Source organism: Limanda limanda, chromosome 1 (assembly GCF_963576545.1).
Source record: "Limanda limanda chromosome 1, fLimLim1.1, whole genome shotgun sequence".
NCBI lineage: Eukaryota > Metazoa > Chordata > Actinopteri > Pleuronectiformes > Pleuronectidae > Limanda > Limanda limanda.
In genome coordinates, this window is record NC_083636.1 from 24,720,456 (window position 1) to 24,734,725 (window position 14,270).

A 14,270-nucleotide genomic window follows, 5' to 3' on the forward strand; every position below is an offset into this window, starting at 1 on the left:
TTCTCTTCAAAGTGACTTTTACACTGAGCTGTAAGTAAGTCACTTAATAAAGATAAGTATAAACACTAAGTTATATTAATAATAATTAATACGGTTTAATTGTATATAAAAAGTTTGATAATCTACACAGCATCATAGTCTCTCTTCCATTCTTGAATGCAAAAATTCAAATCAAGTAACAAGTTATTCTAGTAGTAGAAAAAGGGTAGTGTAGTAAAAAAGAAAACAGCCATTGGAAATGTAGTTAAGTATAAAACAGCATGAAGGGGAAATAATTAAATAAAGAACAATTACCACAAAGTGTTTACTTCTGTATTGTTCTTAAATAAATGTACTCATGTACTTTCATACAACTGTTGAAATTAACACGACAAATTCAACAGTCAGATACAATGTTTATTTGTGAGCATACATATCAGAATTGATTAGACTGAAGGCACAAGACTGGGTTTAACAACAGGAAATAATGTAAACTCCAAAGATGTTTAAACATCTGTGACATACAAGAGGCTCCATGTCTGCAAGGCTGGTTTAACATGAAGCTGAAAAAGTAGCTCAAAGTAATCATTGTGTATCCTAAATAAAGACTGTATGATGAGCAAAAAAAATTAATTGCACTGCATGTAAACATGCCAGACTCACAAGCTCCAGTCTTTAACATGGCATTAAGTTTCTGAGCAGCAGTTGGCACATTGGGTTGTCAGTTAAGGTAAAAGGTAAAGGCAATTCATCTTAAAAAGAAAAAAAAAAAAACTCTAAAAAATCTTGGAAGGCACTATTAATAGAATTTATCAAACAGGCATCTATTAAATCATGTATTAAAGGCTATTTGAATTTAGAAGCAGGAATGCATATCAGCAGAAAACATTAACATCTCAGACATACTGTGACTCAGATGCTGCCTGGAATGAAACATTCGGCCCTAGTGCAGTGTTTGCACTTGAGTACATTCATAAAAATCTCTAGTGACTAAGTACATACAACATTTAATCATTCTTAATCTCAAAAGATCTCAAAATGAATCATAAAATACATAGGCACTTGTTATAGTATCAATCTAGTAAGTTAATTGATTAAAACATTTCTGCAACTTCAAAGTGAACCACATCTTTATACCACCTCAAAGGCTGTTTGGTGGAAACGTGCATTTCTAAATGTTAACCACATATTCTATATTGAAACGGCATCTTTCTGGATCCTACAATGTTAAAAACTGTGACTTAAGGCATTTAGTTCATAGAGTACCTTAGCCTCTGCAGCAGTGATATCTAGAGATGAATTATTCAGATCAGCTTTTGAATTAACTGTGGTTTAGAACAGCTTTTTGAAAATAGGAAAAATCTAAATACTTGCATATGAATCTCTAATTTTCAAGCAAAATCTCCTTGTCTATAGTGTCTGAATCACATTATGTCAGGTCGTTTTTTTTTGTTCCCATTAACCTTTTTCTCTATTCAAGCGGATCTAAACAAATGCCCCTTTCCTTTCCCTGAGCTTGTACGGAACTTTACCCTTCTGGAATTTAAAATAAATGAGGAAGTGTGAGTGGTGGTTCTGCAATCTGGAGCTTATTTCATGCAGATAATACTTCCACTTAACTGTGTTATAAATAAAATCAAGAAAACTCAATCCCTTTCTTTCTGAAAATCACTCGGAGGTAGACATTAGAACCTAGAAGCAGTGTTATAGTAGATTGTTTTGGGACTTGGCCTGGTTTATAATATGGAAGGCCTGTCCTAACACTTCTCCTTGTGTAGCAGGACGTACGTTTCAGTCCGTCTTCCAAACTTTGTTCAGGACCTTTACGACTTCCTCATAGATTATGAAGACTATGGCCACATCCATACACACCCGACCAAGCCGAGGGACAGTGCCTTTGTAGAACCTGAATGGAATACACACAGAGAGAGTGAATACTCACGAAATGTTAACCAAATGTAAAAAGAACCCCATTGTTGTGTATCTTGCTACTGTCAGATTCTGATATGGTGTGCTTAACACATAAACTTACTGCTAGGTATATACAAGTTAAAAATAGTCAATAATTTTTTTTTTTTTATAAGATAGGGACTGAGCAGCAGATTTTATAGTCTTACGTTATTGGTTGATATTGTGGCCGAGCCAACTTATTGATTTAGCTCTATGTTGAAAGAGTTGAACTATATATCTGTAATTAGCACCTTTTATGCTCAGTCATTAGCAAGTGATTCAAAGTTTTTAAAAATACATATACTTCCTGGAGTTTGCGCTGGGATTTCTGTCTGAGGTTCTCATCCAACTCTCAGCAAGAGATCAAATCGGTATATTTAAAAAAATGGCCGAATTATTCCTTTGATTTATACTTCAGAATAAATGCAGTTAAGTTCTGGTTCTCTAGTTACCTGCCATACACAGAGTTCAATTTACTGCTGGATTATCACTTTGTAAAGAGTGTGAATACTTTATAGTATCCAAGTGCTAAAAACTGGACTAGGTTGAGTTTCTTGAAGATGTTTCACTTCTCATCCAAGAGTCTTCTTTAGTTCAAATTTATAGTATGAGGCCAATCCAAATCACTGAATGAATTATAATCAGGGAGCTTCCTGAGGCATCTGAAAAAATCACTGCGAACTTCACAACCAAAATTCAACATGCACACTGTAATTCTCCATAAATCATATCCATATTAACTTACGCCTTTGGTCCCTCATGCTTCATGATCTTGACGGCACAGTCCATTGTGCTTTTGTACTTGTGAGCCTCAAGACCCTGTTGATAGATGCACATACATACGTTAGTCGCTACGCCCAGGGTGGAACTATGAGATGATAGGAAGAGAACGTGTTCTTCAACCAACCTGCATTCTGGTTTTGATGACATCCAGAGGAGTGTTTCCAAAAACGCTGGCGGCACCAGCAAAAGCTCCAAACGATCCAGTTATCAAAGGGTTAATGGCTTTGTTGGGGTCATCACCTGTGGAGTTAATGAAAAGTAAAAGATTAGTCTTCGATTACATTATTTAGTTGTATGTGTTGATTATACAGATAAGGAACAATTGATTCACTCACGCACCTTTGTACCAGTTCCTCAGTGAAGTCATGACATAGAAGCGGATGGCCTGGTTGGAGCCTTGCTTCAGTATAGTGGCTGTTAGGCCCTGATAAGTCCCCCTCAGTCCTGTACATACAACAGTATCATCAGTGCTCTATCAAATACACAACTATTTTTAGAATCAGTTACGAGGTCTTAAATTTAAGGACCATTCAGATGTAATGAGGCTAACGAAAAGTACAGTACATTATTCTTTAAATAATGGAGATGATGACTCAAATAACTTGACAAGTAATTTCCTTTTTTCCTGTAAAACCACGATGAAGTGGAGATGGAACAGTAGGTGGCAGTATAATGCAACTGATAAAAATAAAAAAAAACCTTCCTCACCTTCGGTTCGAATAATCTCCCTCACCCCATGGAAAAAGCCCTTGTACTTTGGGTTTGCTGATGTCTGGTCATGGATGAATTTGACCTAAAATGACACCACAAAAGTGATCAAATCATTCTGAAGGGAAAAAATTCAGAGCAGAAAACAACAAATGGCTCTTAAAACCTGTAACTTGGCAGTTGTATATACATGGTATTAGAAATTTTCAAATCCACATTGGATATATTTTGTTTTCATGGACATCCAATGGTTATGTCTTTTTTTTTTTTACCTTAACTGTCTCCATGGGACAGACGACCAACACGGCTTCTGCAACTCCAGCTCCAAGGCCACAGAGGAATCCTCGCTTACTGTCTAGTTTACCGCTCTCATCACGCATCTTATTACTAAGGAACTCAAACACCCCAAATCTGTAAAAAATAAGAAACAATAACAACATGATTAATAACCAAAAATGCAAAATAACATGTACCAGCTTCTGGCAGCATGTTCTTTATAAAGGATATATTGTCTATTTGTAGTAGTTTTAATAAAGCACTGAATTATTTAATTTTAGATCCGATATAAGACATTAGTGAGTGTTATAGTTGTGTTACCATGTTGTGAAAATTGGCTGGACTGTTACTTGAAATTAACACAAACAACTGCAGACTGGATACATTATCTGAAAGCATTAGCATTTATTAATGTATCAATTACCAACTTTTTTATCATCAAATAATCTGTCTTTTTCTTTAAACAAATCTTTGCGTACAAATTGGACAGAAAAATGTCAAAGCAGTGACAATCCAAAATGCAAACATATGGTGATACAATACAGAAAAGCCGCAGTTCTTTTCATTTGAGAAGCTCGAGCAAGAAAATGAAAAACATTTAAAACAACTAGGGCTACGTTGTAGCACTAACGGGCCCGAGCACACGCGCGTTTCAAGTCTGTCGCGGTCGGGGAAGAGACAGCGTTCAATGACCAAGCGCTCGTCTCCGCGTTGCATGTTTTATTTTGCACTGCGGCAATGATAAACGCTTCACTTCCTGTAGCCAGTAGATGGCGCTGTGATTTTAAGTCATGGTGTCTTTGTAGATGTCATCAGGACTCGACTCTCGTCTTACATGCCTAGTTTGGACTTTATTGAACCAAAAACGCCTGAGATACAGAAGCTTGTGTTTCGATGGCGTGTAATCAAACTTTGACGCCAGGCCACGGTCACATGGTATGACGAAATGTTAAAATTCAAATAACTTTAGATCTCCATCTTGTTGTGAAGACACTCATATAAATTTTAAGTTGATATGATGAAAGCCCTACGACAAGTATGTCAAAGTAAATATGTGGAAAATGGCCAAAACGGCCACCAAATCCAAAATGGCGGGCTTCCTGTTTACTCTAGCATATCTATCCAAGAGACTTATTTCTTTGTCATGAAAAGACACATGTCCCTGTCGATTTTTGTAGAAGTAAGCCAATGGTAGTGCCGGGGCTGGCCTTTAGGGGCGCTAGTCAGTGATTTTGCCACGCCCATTCCTTAAACCCATCTGACAGTCTTCAGGGGGGGGCTGTTGATACACACATGTAGTTTGAGGGTGATGGACCCATGAACACGGAAGTTACAGCGATTTTGTGTGTCAGGGCGAGTTGATGAACTTTGATGCCACGCCATTAATATGGCGTTTGACAGAAAGTCACAGTAATCTTATATCTTCATTATCAATGTCTTGAGACCCATTTGACACAGTTTGACATGGTTGCACAAAGTGGATGAGGAGGAATGCTTCCAAGTGTAAGACGTTCCAAAAACAAGACATTTCCTGCTGCCACCAGGGGGCGCTGTGATTGTAAGTCACGATTTCTGTGTTGATGTCTTCAGGTTGCGACTCTTGTCTTACATGTCTAGTTTGGACTTGACTGGACCAAATATGTCCGAGATACAGACGCCCGTGTTTTGATGGCGTTTAATCAAATTTTGACGGAACGCCACGGTCACACGCTCTGACGAAAAGTTGATTTTTTTGATAACTTTAGATCTCCATATTGTTGTGATGAGACTCGTCTAAATTTTAAGTTGATCCGATGAAAGCCCTACGACAAGTACATCAAAGTAAAAACATGGAATATGGGCAAAATGGCCACTAAATCCAAAATGGCAGACTTCCTGTTGCTTTTTTCATATAGCACTGAGAGACTTTTTTGTGCGTCTGATCATGATACACAACATTCTTTTTTTCAGGAGGATCGGCGAATGCTAAATGAGGGGCTTATCCGTAGATGGCGCTGTTGAGCTATTTTGCCACGCCTATTTCCAAATACTTCAGAATACGTAAATTTTCACACATTTCTACCTTACTGCAAAGTTTAGCAACTTTTTGAGCATGGGAAAGCCCCCAAAAAGCCAATTTACTACGCTCAGAATAATCCTTTCAATTTCAATAGGGCCTCCCACCGAAGGTGCTCGGGCCCTAATTAATCAGTTATGAAAATTCATTTTGAAAAGGTACATTTTCTGTCAATCTCTGCTCAACAACTTGAACATGTTCCAATTTGGATGATTTGTTCCAAAGTGTGCAAAAGTACAAATAGAGAAATGATGCTTTGCATATCTAGCCTCCACACCTGATGTCATAATGAAGCATAATCGAAGTACATTATTTATAATAATGCACGGCTGATCTCCTTATGAGGTGTTTGTTTGTGCCTGCACAGGTTTGTAAGGTTGTGTGGTTGCAGTACCTTACAGCTGCTTTAGGTATAGAGCCATACACCAGAGAGCTTAGACCTCTGTACAGTCCCCTCACCCCATGACCGTCCACAGTCTGCTTCACACAGTCCCCTGTCGGAGAAAGAGAGGACAGGGGAGACGGGACATAAACAAAAGAGGAAAACAGGTAAGAGAAAAAAAAAGAGAAGAGGACAAGCTACAAAGACAAAAACACAGATTTCCTGTACGGATATCAAAACCCTCCCGCACTACTGCCAAGAAAAGCCCACACAGTGAATATAATCAGTAGCTGCAATGTTCCAATAATCCTACTATAACAGTAATTTGTCAAAAGTTAGGAGAAGTGAATTTCTGAGTTCCACATGTATCTATTGGAGTCTGAGACGACCCATGCTCATACTGAGTCTCCACAGAAAAACATGCTCTGTGCCAAAGTTCACAAGCTCTCATGGAACAGATAAACACCAGCTTACCACACAATACACGTTTGTTCACGTTTTCTCTCAAATCTGCAGTAACACAATGTATAAACTTACTTCATCATGTAAAAATTGTTCTGTGTATCTCGTGTACATAGTGATAGATTGGTTTAGGGGCGATGTTGTAAAGTATTAATTCTAACAAATAACAGTTGTATCGCATAGCTCCAGATTGAATGAATTAAAAAGTAACACATAAAAAACATGTGTACTCTATTAGGAAATCCCATCATATTGAATAGAACTTGTGAGCTTGTGGTTATGATGTGGGGAGTTGTACACACTGTGCTTGGCACAGACTCACAAGCCAGCAGTTGAGTAATGTCATTACGTGTTAGATCTATTATACTCTTGAACTCCAATATTCCCTGATTGTGTTTACACCACAAAAAGGGGGCATTCCCCCATTGAAGGCAGCACAAACTAACTTTCTCCTGGCTTTTCCTTTAAGGACATATTGTCCCCATGAATGACAACTCCAGATTAACAAGATATAAGGACATTCAGCTAGTGTGCTGTGGTATCCTGTATTGTTTTATTTCTCTATTATAAAATCACCAATATTACAATCACATGCAATAATAGTGATGAAATCTACTCTCTTTTGCACTAATACCTTTCAGAAAATATATAACTAACTCACCGATGCCTTTATATTTGGGAGGATTTGCCTTTTCATCGAGCTGCAGCTGTGTTTTCACGTACTCTGTTGGAAAGGTGATGCAGATCTCGATGCCTCCTGCAATCCCACCTGAAATAACAGAAAAGAAGGGGAAAAAAACCATTCAGCACAGATCGGTTAAAAGAAGAAAAAACCATTCAGCACAAATCAGTTTTAACAAAAGTCTTAAGAAACACTGTCAAACCCACACAAGCATTCATGTGACAACTGCATCAACACACTGAACCATTGCGACTATTCTTTATTCAGTTTAAAATGCTGTGTTGCAACGGTAGATTATATCTATCTGTAGGGATATCGAGTGTGACATTTTTATTTTATTTTATTTATTATTGTCATTATTTTACGTAGGTATGTATGTTTGTGTGCGTGTTTATCTTTATTTTATTTTTTTTGTATGTATGTGTATGCAGTGAATTTTGCCTGCATTTCATTGTGCAACTTGTGTGGTATGTGTTCAAAATTTGTTCAAAAAAAAAATAATAATAATAAAAAATGCTGTGTTCCCATTATACAATTACATATGTTTACACTTTTCTTCCAAGTTAAAGTATGATTTCCTAATTGACTGTCTTAAATGTTTTTTAAGGTTTTACATCCGATAATAAAAAGAGGCAACACAACATTTCTGTTGCAAGAAATAAATCTTTAAAAAAGTTATTAAATCAACTTTAAATATAAACCTGTAAAGTTGATTAGAGTTTAGTTTTGACTATATAAGCTGTCAGCAAGGTGCACATTAGTAGCCACAGGAGGATGTATAGATACAATATGACTGATGCATGTCTGCTCCACAGTGTTGCAGCTACAGCGCAAATTCACCAGCTCCACCTTAAAACCCTGCCTCTCACACATCTGCAGTTCAACAGCGAACTCTCAGCCCTGCAGCTGATTGGCTCGAATGATCGAAGCATGATTCTGCCCAGAGAAACTCCCCTTGGCCCTGACTCGACTCAAGGGGGTGTGTAGGCTCCAGAGAACATACTGTTCGCCACATCACCCTATGACAACACACGGCAGCCGTCAGATGATGGTCTGATCTCTCGGGTGTGTGACAAGTGGTTGGTTTGCAGAGGGAATGGGGAGTAGTCCTAGAAAAGACGTCTGTGTTCAATGAACCTGGCTACTAATGCGTATCCAGGCCCTGTCTAACAAGTTCATGTTTAGAAAGAACGTACATTTATGCAGAAGTGGTAAAAGACTTTAGATGGTTACGTTTCTAATATGGATTCAAGCTTGGATTCATTCTCACGCACTTTAAAAAGGGCTCTCTGTTGATGTCTTTCACATGCACTCTGTCCACAAAACAATGTCATGCAGAGAAGTCCAACACACCCCTGGTTGCAGCCCGCATTCGGACATGCAAGTCAGGCTGGTCGTGCACGTGCAAGCACAAGGTTACAGGCTGGGCTGCTCGACCGAGGTTCTTAGAGTGCTGGTTATGACACACTCCAGCTTTCGATCGGTAAGAGACCGGGTTTACAGCTGTGGTTACGAATTAAACATGAATCAAAAACACAGTCCACACAATCATTATCTGCAAACACTCCTCCATTCAGTACCTGTATTACAGCCACGTGTTCTGGAAAAAGATATAGAACCAGTTTAGCAAGTCCGACATGTAGGTACACTTAAACAGGTATTTTGAGAGGGAATGTGGTAAGAGTGATTGACTGTCAGTGTTTATCTACTACTTTATCTGCCTTTTTTAAAGACAAACACAAAGGAAGGGGAAGGTTGAATTTCTTCAGGGAAAGCTACATGACAAATGGCTGTATGCGCAGTCTAATGTCAATGCATTTGTTCTGCGGTGACGAGTCTAATGGAGTATTAACGTGCTGCACACGTTTCTTGCATTTCCTGAGATGGGAAGTCGTTCGTCCCACTTTGTTCAGCTAATGGGCTCTCAAGTCGGAGAGAGAAGTCAAGATGGACACTATTAAGGTGCTTTCAGACATGAAGTGGCCTTTGCATGCATTTTCCAAGTCTGAAAGTTGACAATTATCCTGTCACCCCATAACTGCACGTCAATTGTTTACAATGAGAAAGACCTGAGTTTGACACAACTTTATCAAACATGTATTTAACTTTCAAACAATCACAACAGAACACACGCCTGACATGTAATAACCTTTCATTTACGCCCTGAAATGAAAAAGAAGTGAAGTCAAATTGGGGGAAATTATGCTTGCAATTGCTATGGACTAAATAAAGCCTGTAATTTTCCCACAAGCTTCATTTTACGCAGTTTTTCTCATGATACTGCACTTTTTAAAAAGGAGTAGTTTGACATTTTGGGACACATTCTCGTTACCTTGCTTCAGACAGGGCCAGGCTAGTTGTTAAACAAAGGAAACATGTACTGTAAATAAAAATGACTCCCACTATAATATCTATGATTCTTTGGGGATTAGTGGTGCCATTAAGCTTTGGCATGTGATCCAGCTACTCTCTTGTGACTTGCTCGTAGCTGCCTTGTAATCCTATTAGCTTGCACCGTAACTACAGAGAGCTGTAGTCATGTATTCACAAGATTATGGCTTGCATTTCAGGCTTACCACACATATGATTACACTAGAGATAGCATGGGAAATCATCTTGAATTTTTCTCTTTGCAAAAGCTCCATAGCTGAGCTTTTCACAGGCGTGTTGTAACCCAGGTGAATGAGTGTAGGAGCTGACAGAGCAATGTGCTTTGTCATCGTGGCTCAGGATTCATGACCCGGGCCTCTGAGCACACACACTGTGAGGGCAGGAGGTCAATAAAAAACAAACTGCTCACAGTGATGTGTAAAAGTACAGTTAACACATTTCTTTATGTTCAAGGATGAAAACCTAGTAGATTCAGCCATAGGGTTCTCTCTCTCTTTCTAATGGTGATGCAATTTTATCAACAATGATTGTCCTGTAGTTCATGAGGAGCTCTGTCACTGATTGACTGATGAGACAGGCCGGCAATCAGAGTTAATCGCTATCAGGTTTCTCTGGAAAGGGGTCTGGGCTAAAGTCTACAAGTTCCAGGAGCTACCAGACTCTCCGCCCTCCAGTCCCAAACTAAATGTTACTGCAGTAAACTGAGATGATCTGTCCTGGCAGGCTTAGCAGGACCAATGGATGAAGAGACTTGTGGTTCATTCATGAATCTAGTATCAAATTAAAGTTTTTTTCTGTGCTGCAAGAGGATTTTGTTACCCAAGTTAAACTTAGTCAAACACAAAGAATGCAGTTAAATCCCTTTCTCACAAAATATGCAAGATATGAATGAAATGCATTATGGAGGAAACTTAGAATCATTTACCCAGTGCCTCTATTTATTTATATAACATTTTCTCACTCTGGCCCAGATATAGATAACAATAATGATAATTCCAAATGACCCCATTTAACAGATGAACTGGACCAGGATATATGGCAGAATGGAGGTAAGTATCACCCAATAAAAAGTAGGAATTCATTTAAGATCCATTTATTAAATGTGCATAACATCAGGTGTTGGCACATGGTACTGGACCTTTTGAGACAGTTTTATGTTCTGAAAACAAATACAAAAACATTTGAGTAACTTTGCCGACTGTGGAAGATTAATTATACATATTTTAAACTTTTTTAAATGAAAAGGAAAACTTTTAAAGTTATACTGAAATCAATGTCTCTCTTGAGGACACAGGTCAGTGGTTCAGTGTGTAGAATATAGTGAGAGGTAGTAGTGAAGGTGCATGTTGCCTCTGAATCCCCCTCACCTCACCATCCCCTTCCAAACAGGACAGAGAACCTGTGGCAGCCTTCAGCTGTCAAATGATGTTTAGTTTGTCCAGTTTGGACGACTGTTAAAAACATGGCGGCCTCCGTAGAGAGGAACTGCTCCCATAAATATAAAATATTTCAATATAAAGCCCATTCTAGGGTTCAGAAAACAACAATTCATATAACTTAGATGGAACATACAAGTGAAAAACATCGCTAGGATTCTTATATTTTCAACTTCTGCCAATAGATCCTTTCCACCTGGAACTTACACACTGGACCTTTAAAGTCCTGGAGACGCCCTGCCTTTCAAACATCATGGTGAACTACATGTCTCTCTCCTGCCTGCCGGGCACATTCCTCTCCACTGCCTTTCAGACCAGTGTGACACTGAGTCACAGAGCTGCTGCGATCACATCTGTAGACACAGGTTCAGCCTTTTGCACACACATCAACAGCTGCTTCTGCAAGAAAAACACACTCACACACACACAGAAACTTTGTTACCTGCCATGATAGCTTTTCCCGGGTGGGTGAACTTGGCGTTGCTCGCCGGGGCTGCAGCCGCCAGACACCGGGGTCTGTGGAACGGGCTCACGAAGCCTGGTTGTCCGGACATGACTGCGGAACGCTGGGCAAACTTTTTGTTGTCAACACGGAGCTGCTCGGTGGCCACGGAGCCGCTCGGCCGTCAGGAGCTTCTCACGCAGTCCGGGAGCGGGCGCCTCGACGCGGACACTGGGCGAGCAGAGAGGGGGCGCGGACCATTGGACTCCCAGCGCTGATCTGTTGTTCTGTGGACTTTTGACAGTTATCACCACAGTGCAAACACATGCACACACACACGCACACACGCTGGCTGATAGCGTCGAGTCAGTGTTCATTCGGGGCGGAGCACTGCGCGACACTGACCCACCCCCCCCTCCCCGCCAACCCGACATGGAGGGCGCCATGTTTGTCACCAACTTAAGGTGGACCGGTAACTCTCACAGAAAAACTCCTGCAACACGTTTTCTGTCTGTCCCCACCGCACTGAAAAGCACCTTTAAGGAATTATAATAGGAAGTATACATTCAATTAGAAAGATACTTTTACTTCATGCGACTTTCTGTCCATTATGTGTAGTCAACCATAGTAATTTTACAACACTAGGGTCCAGTGTGTACGATTTAGGCATCTATTGGCAGGAATCTTGACCCTAGAATTGGCCCTTTATATTATATTTACATCGGAAGCAGGTCCTTTCTACGGAGGCCACCATGTTTTATTTTAGTAGCTCAGTCTGGAAAAACTAAACAACTTTTGGGTTTGTATGACAACTGAAGGCTACCAATGATGTTTGGAAGGGGAGGGTGAGATGACGGGTATTCAGCTGCAACATACAACTTCCCCACTAAGTGTCACTAAATTAAGATTCAAATTTTACATAAAAAATACATTTATGAGGTTAAATGCAGCATTTTGTTGAAGATAAACCAGTGTCAGAGTCTTTGTGGGTCCTTGACATGTTTTAAGATATCAAGTTGTTCCATCAGAGAGAAATTTCCCCTTTAAAACTATTAATTTGAAGCCCAGAGAAGTAAGACTCACGTCTGAAACATTTATCAAAATTTGTGTATCGGAACTTCCCATTAGTTAGCCCGTGTCCCATCTTCGTGGATTTACCTGGTGACTCTCTTGAGGGGCCCACCCTCCTGGTTATCCATTAGACAATCTAAAAGTAATTTAAGCCAGCTCCAATAAAAGCAGGTCTTCAATATTAGGTACGTTAACTTTAGAAGACTATTAAATGGGTTTTGGTCCTGCAGGCCTTTTTTTCCATGAGCTATATATATATATAACCGTCCAATGGTAAGATCTCCCTTATAAATGAAATAGCTAAAAACACATGAAAGGTTTTATGCTTCGGATGGATTATCCATAATGATGGCTATGACCAAAATCTTGCCATTTCAAGTCTTTGTCTGGAGCTTTCATCCAAGTTCTGACCCAGTCCCACACATGCTATTTGGTGACTCCGCAGATGACCAGTAGCAACACCCTGCAGGACCTGGTAATACTCAACCGGTGGAGTCAAGGACCTCTCTTTTCCCCCATTGCGGGAGGCCCCTGCCAAGGAGCTACATGGGGCCGGCTGCAGAGGATGGCCACACAATTGCTGACTGTCATTGCCAAGCAGAGACACTGCAGCTGGAGAGAGCATTACTCAATAGCTTTTTCCGAACTTCCCCAAATAACTTTATCTCCTTGAGCTAAAGAAACCTGCCAATGCATTGGTTTTACATGCTTTGGATCCATTTACTTCTATGCTTATACCGGACTTTGACAGCCATCCATTGCCTGCAGGGATCCAGGACCAGATCACATCTTTGGACAAATCTGGCACACATGTTGGATCCTGTGAGGCAGAGAAGCAGTTTGCTGTTTCCACAGAACCTGTACCCAGTGTCTTCATATGTAGAGCAAAAGCTGCTGTGGGCCAATCAATTTGCAAAGCTAATCATTTCTGGCCCTGTCTTGTGATCTTCAGCAGCTCCTGGCCCCACACAAAATACACTCTCATAATTCCCACTGCCCCTTATGCGATGAGAACAGCACGGGATGTCATGGTTGGTGCACTGCCTAGTTAAAAAGAAGTCCTCCAGTTTGTTAAAATGAAGGGTATTCTCCACTTAGCCATTTTAGATTGTCAGCAAATAATATCCTGTGACTTCTAACTGCCAGCAGCCTGATGGAAGTAATCTGCACAAGGGATGACTTCCTGAGTTGCAGTCAGCGGAAGTACAGCACATGATCTAAATACAAATTTAGTGGTCTGAGTACAGACATGACATCCGCTCATTTCTGGGAAAACTGTTTTGGTTGAGCACGCTGAAAAGAGTTAATTAAAGTCTGCCCGATTTTGTACGGGCATTGATGTCATAATGATGGATCACATCATTACAAAGTGTGGGACTGTGAAGGTTTTAGGAGAGTTTAGACTCTGTGTGGGGAAAACCAGGCAAAGAGACAGGATGTTGGTGAAGAGCAATAGTCCTAATACAAAACTAAATGTGCTCTTAAACAAACAAAAGATGTGCTAGGTAAGGCAAAGCAGACTGAGCATATAAGTGAGGGACTTAGAGTGCTGACCAGGGCTGCTAGGTGGTGTGGCTAAGTGTGTCTTGTAGACAATAAGCAAGCAGGTGATCAACAAAGAACAGGTTCAAGTGAACTTACATGTAACAAAC

The 14,270-nt window shown here is 40.0% G+C and overlaps 1 protein-coding gene across 1 annotated transcript; it reads right to left on the bottom strand.

The window, feature by feature from the left end:
* Window positions 1–375: 375 nt before the first annotated feature.
* Window positions 376–11,878, bottom strand: slc25a1b (slc25a1 solute carrier family 25 member 1b). Its single transcript, XM_061083137.1, has 9 exons — window positions 11,548–11,878; window positions 7,258–7,365; window positions 6,147–6,246; window positions 3,693–3,831; window positions 3,421–3,505; window positions 3,052–3,156; window positions 2,837–2,952; window positions 2,675–2,748; window positions 376–1,885 (listed from the first exon to the last, which is right to left on the bottom strand). Exons 1-9 carry the CDS (start codon window positions 11,657–11,659, stop codon window positions 1,771–1,773), a joined length of 954 nt encoding a protein of 317 aa, XP_060939120.1. The 5' UTR covers window positions 11,660–11,878; the 3' UTR covers window positions 376–1,770.
* Between the last annotated feature and the right edge of the window lie 2,392 nt (window positions 11,879–14,270).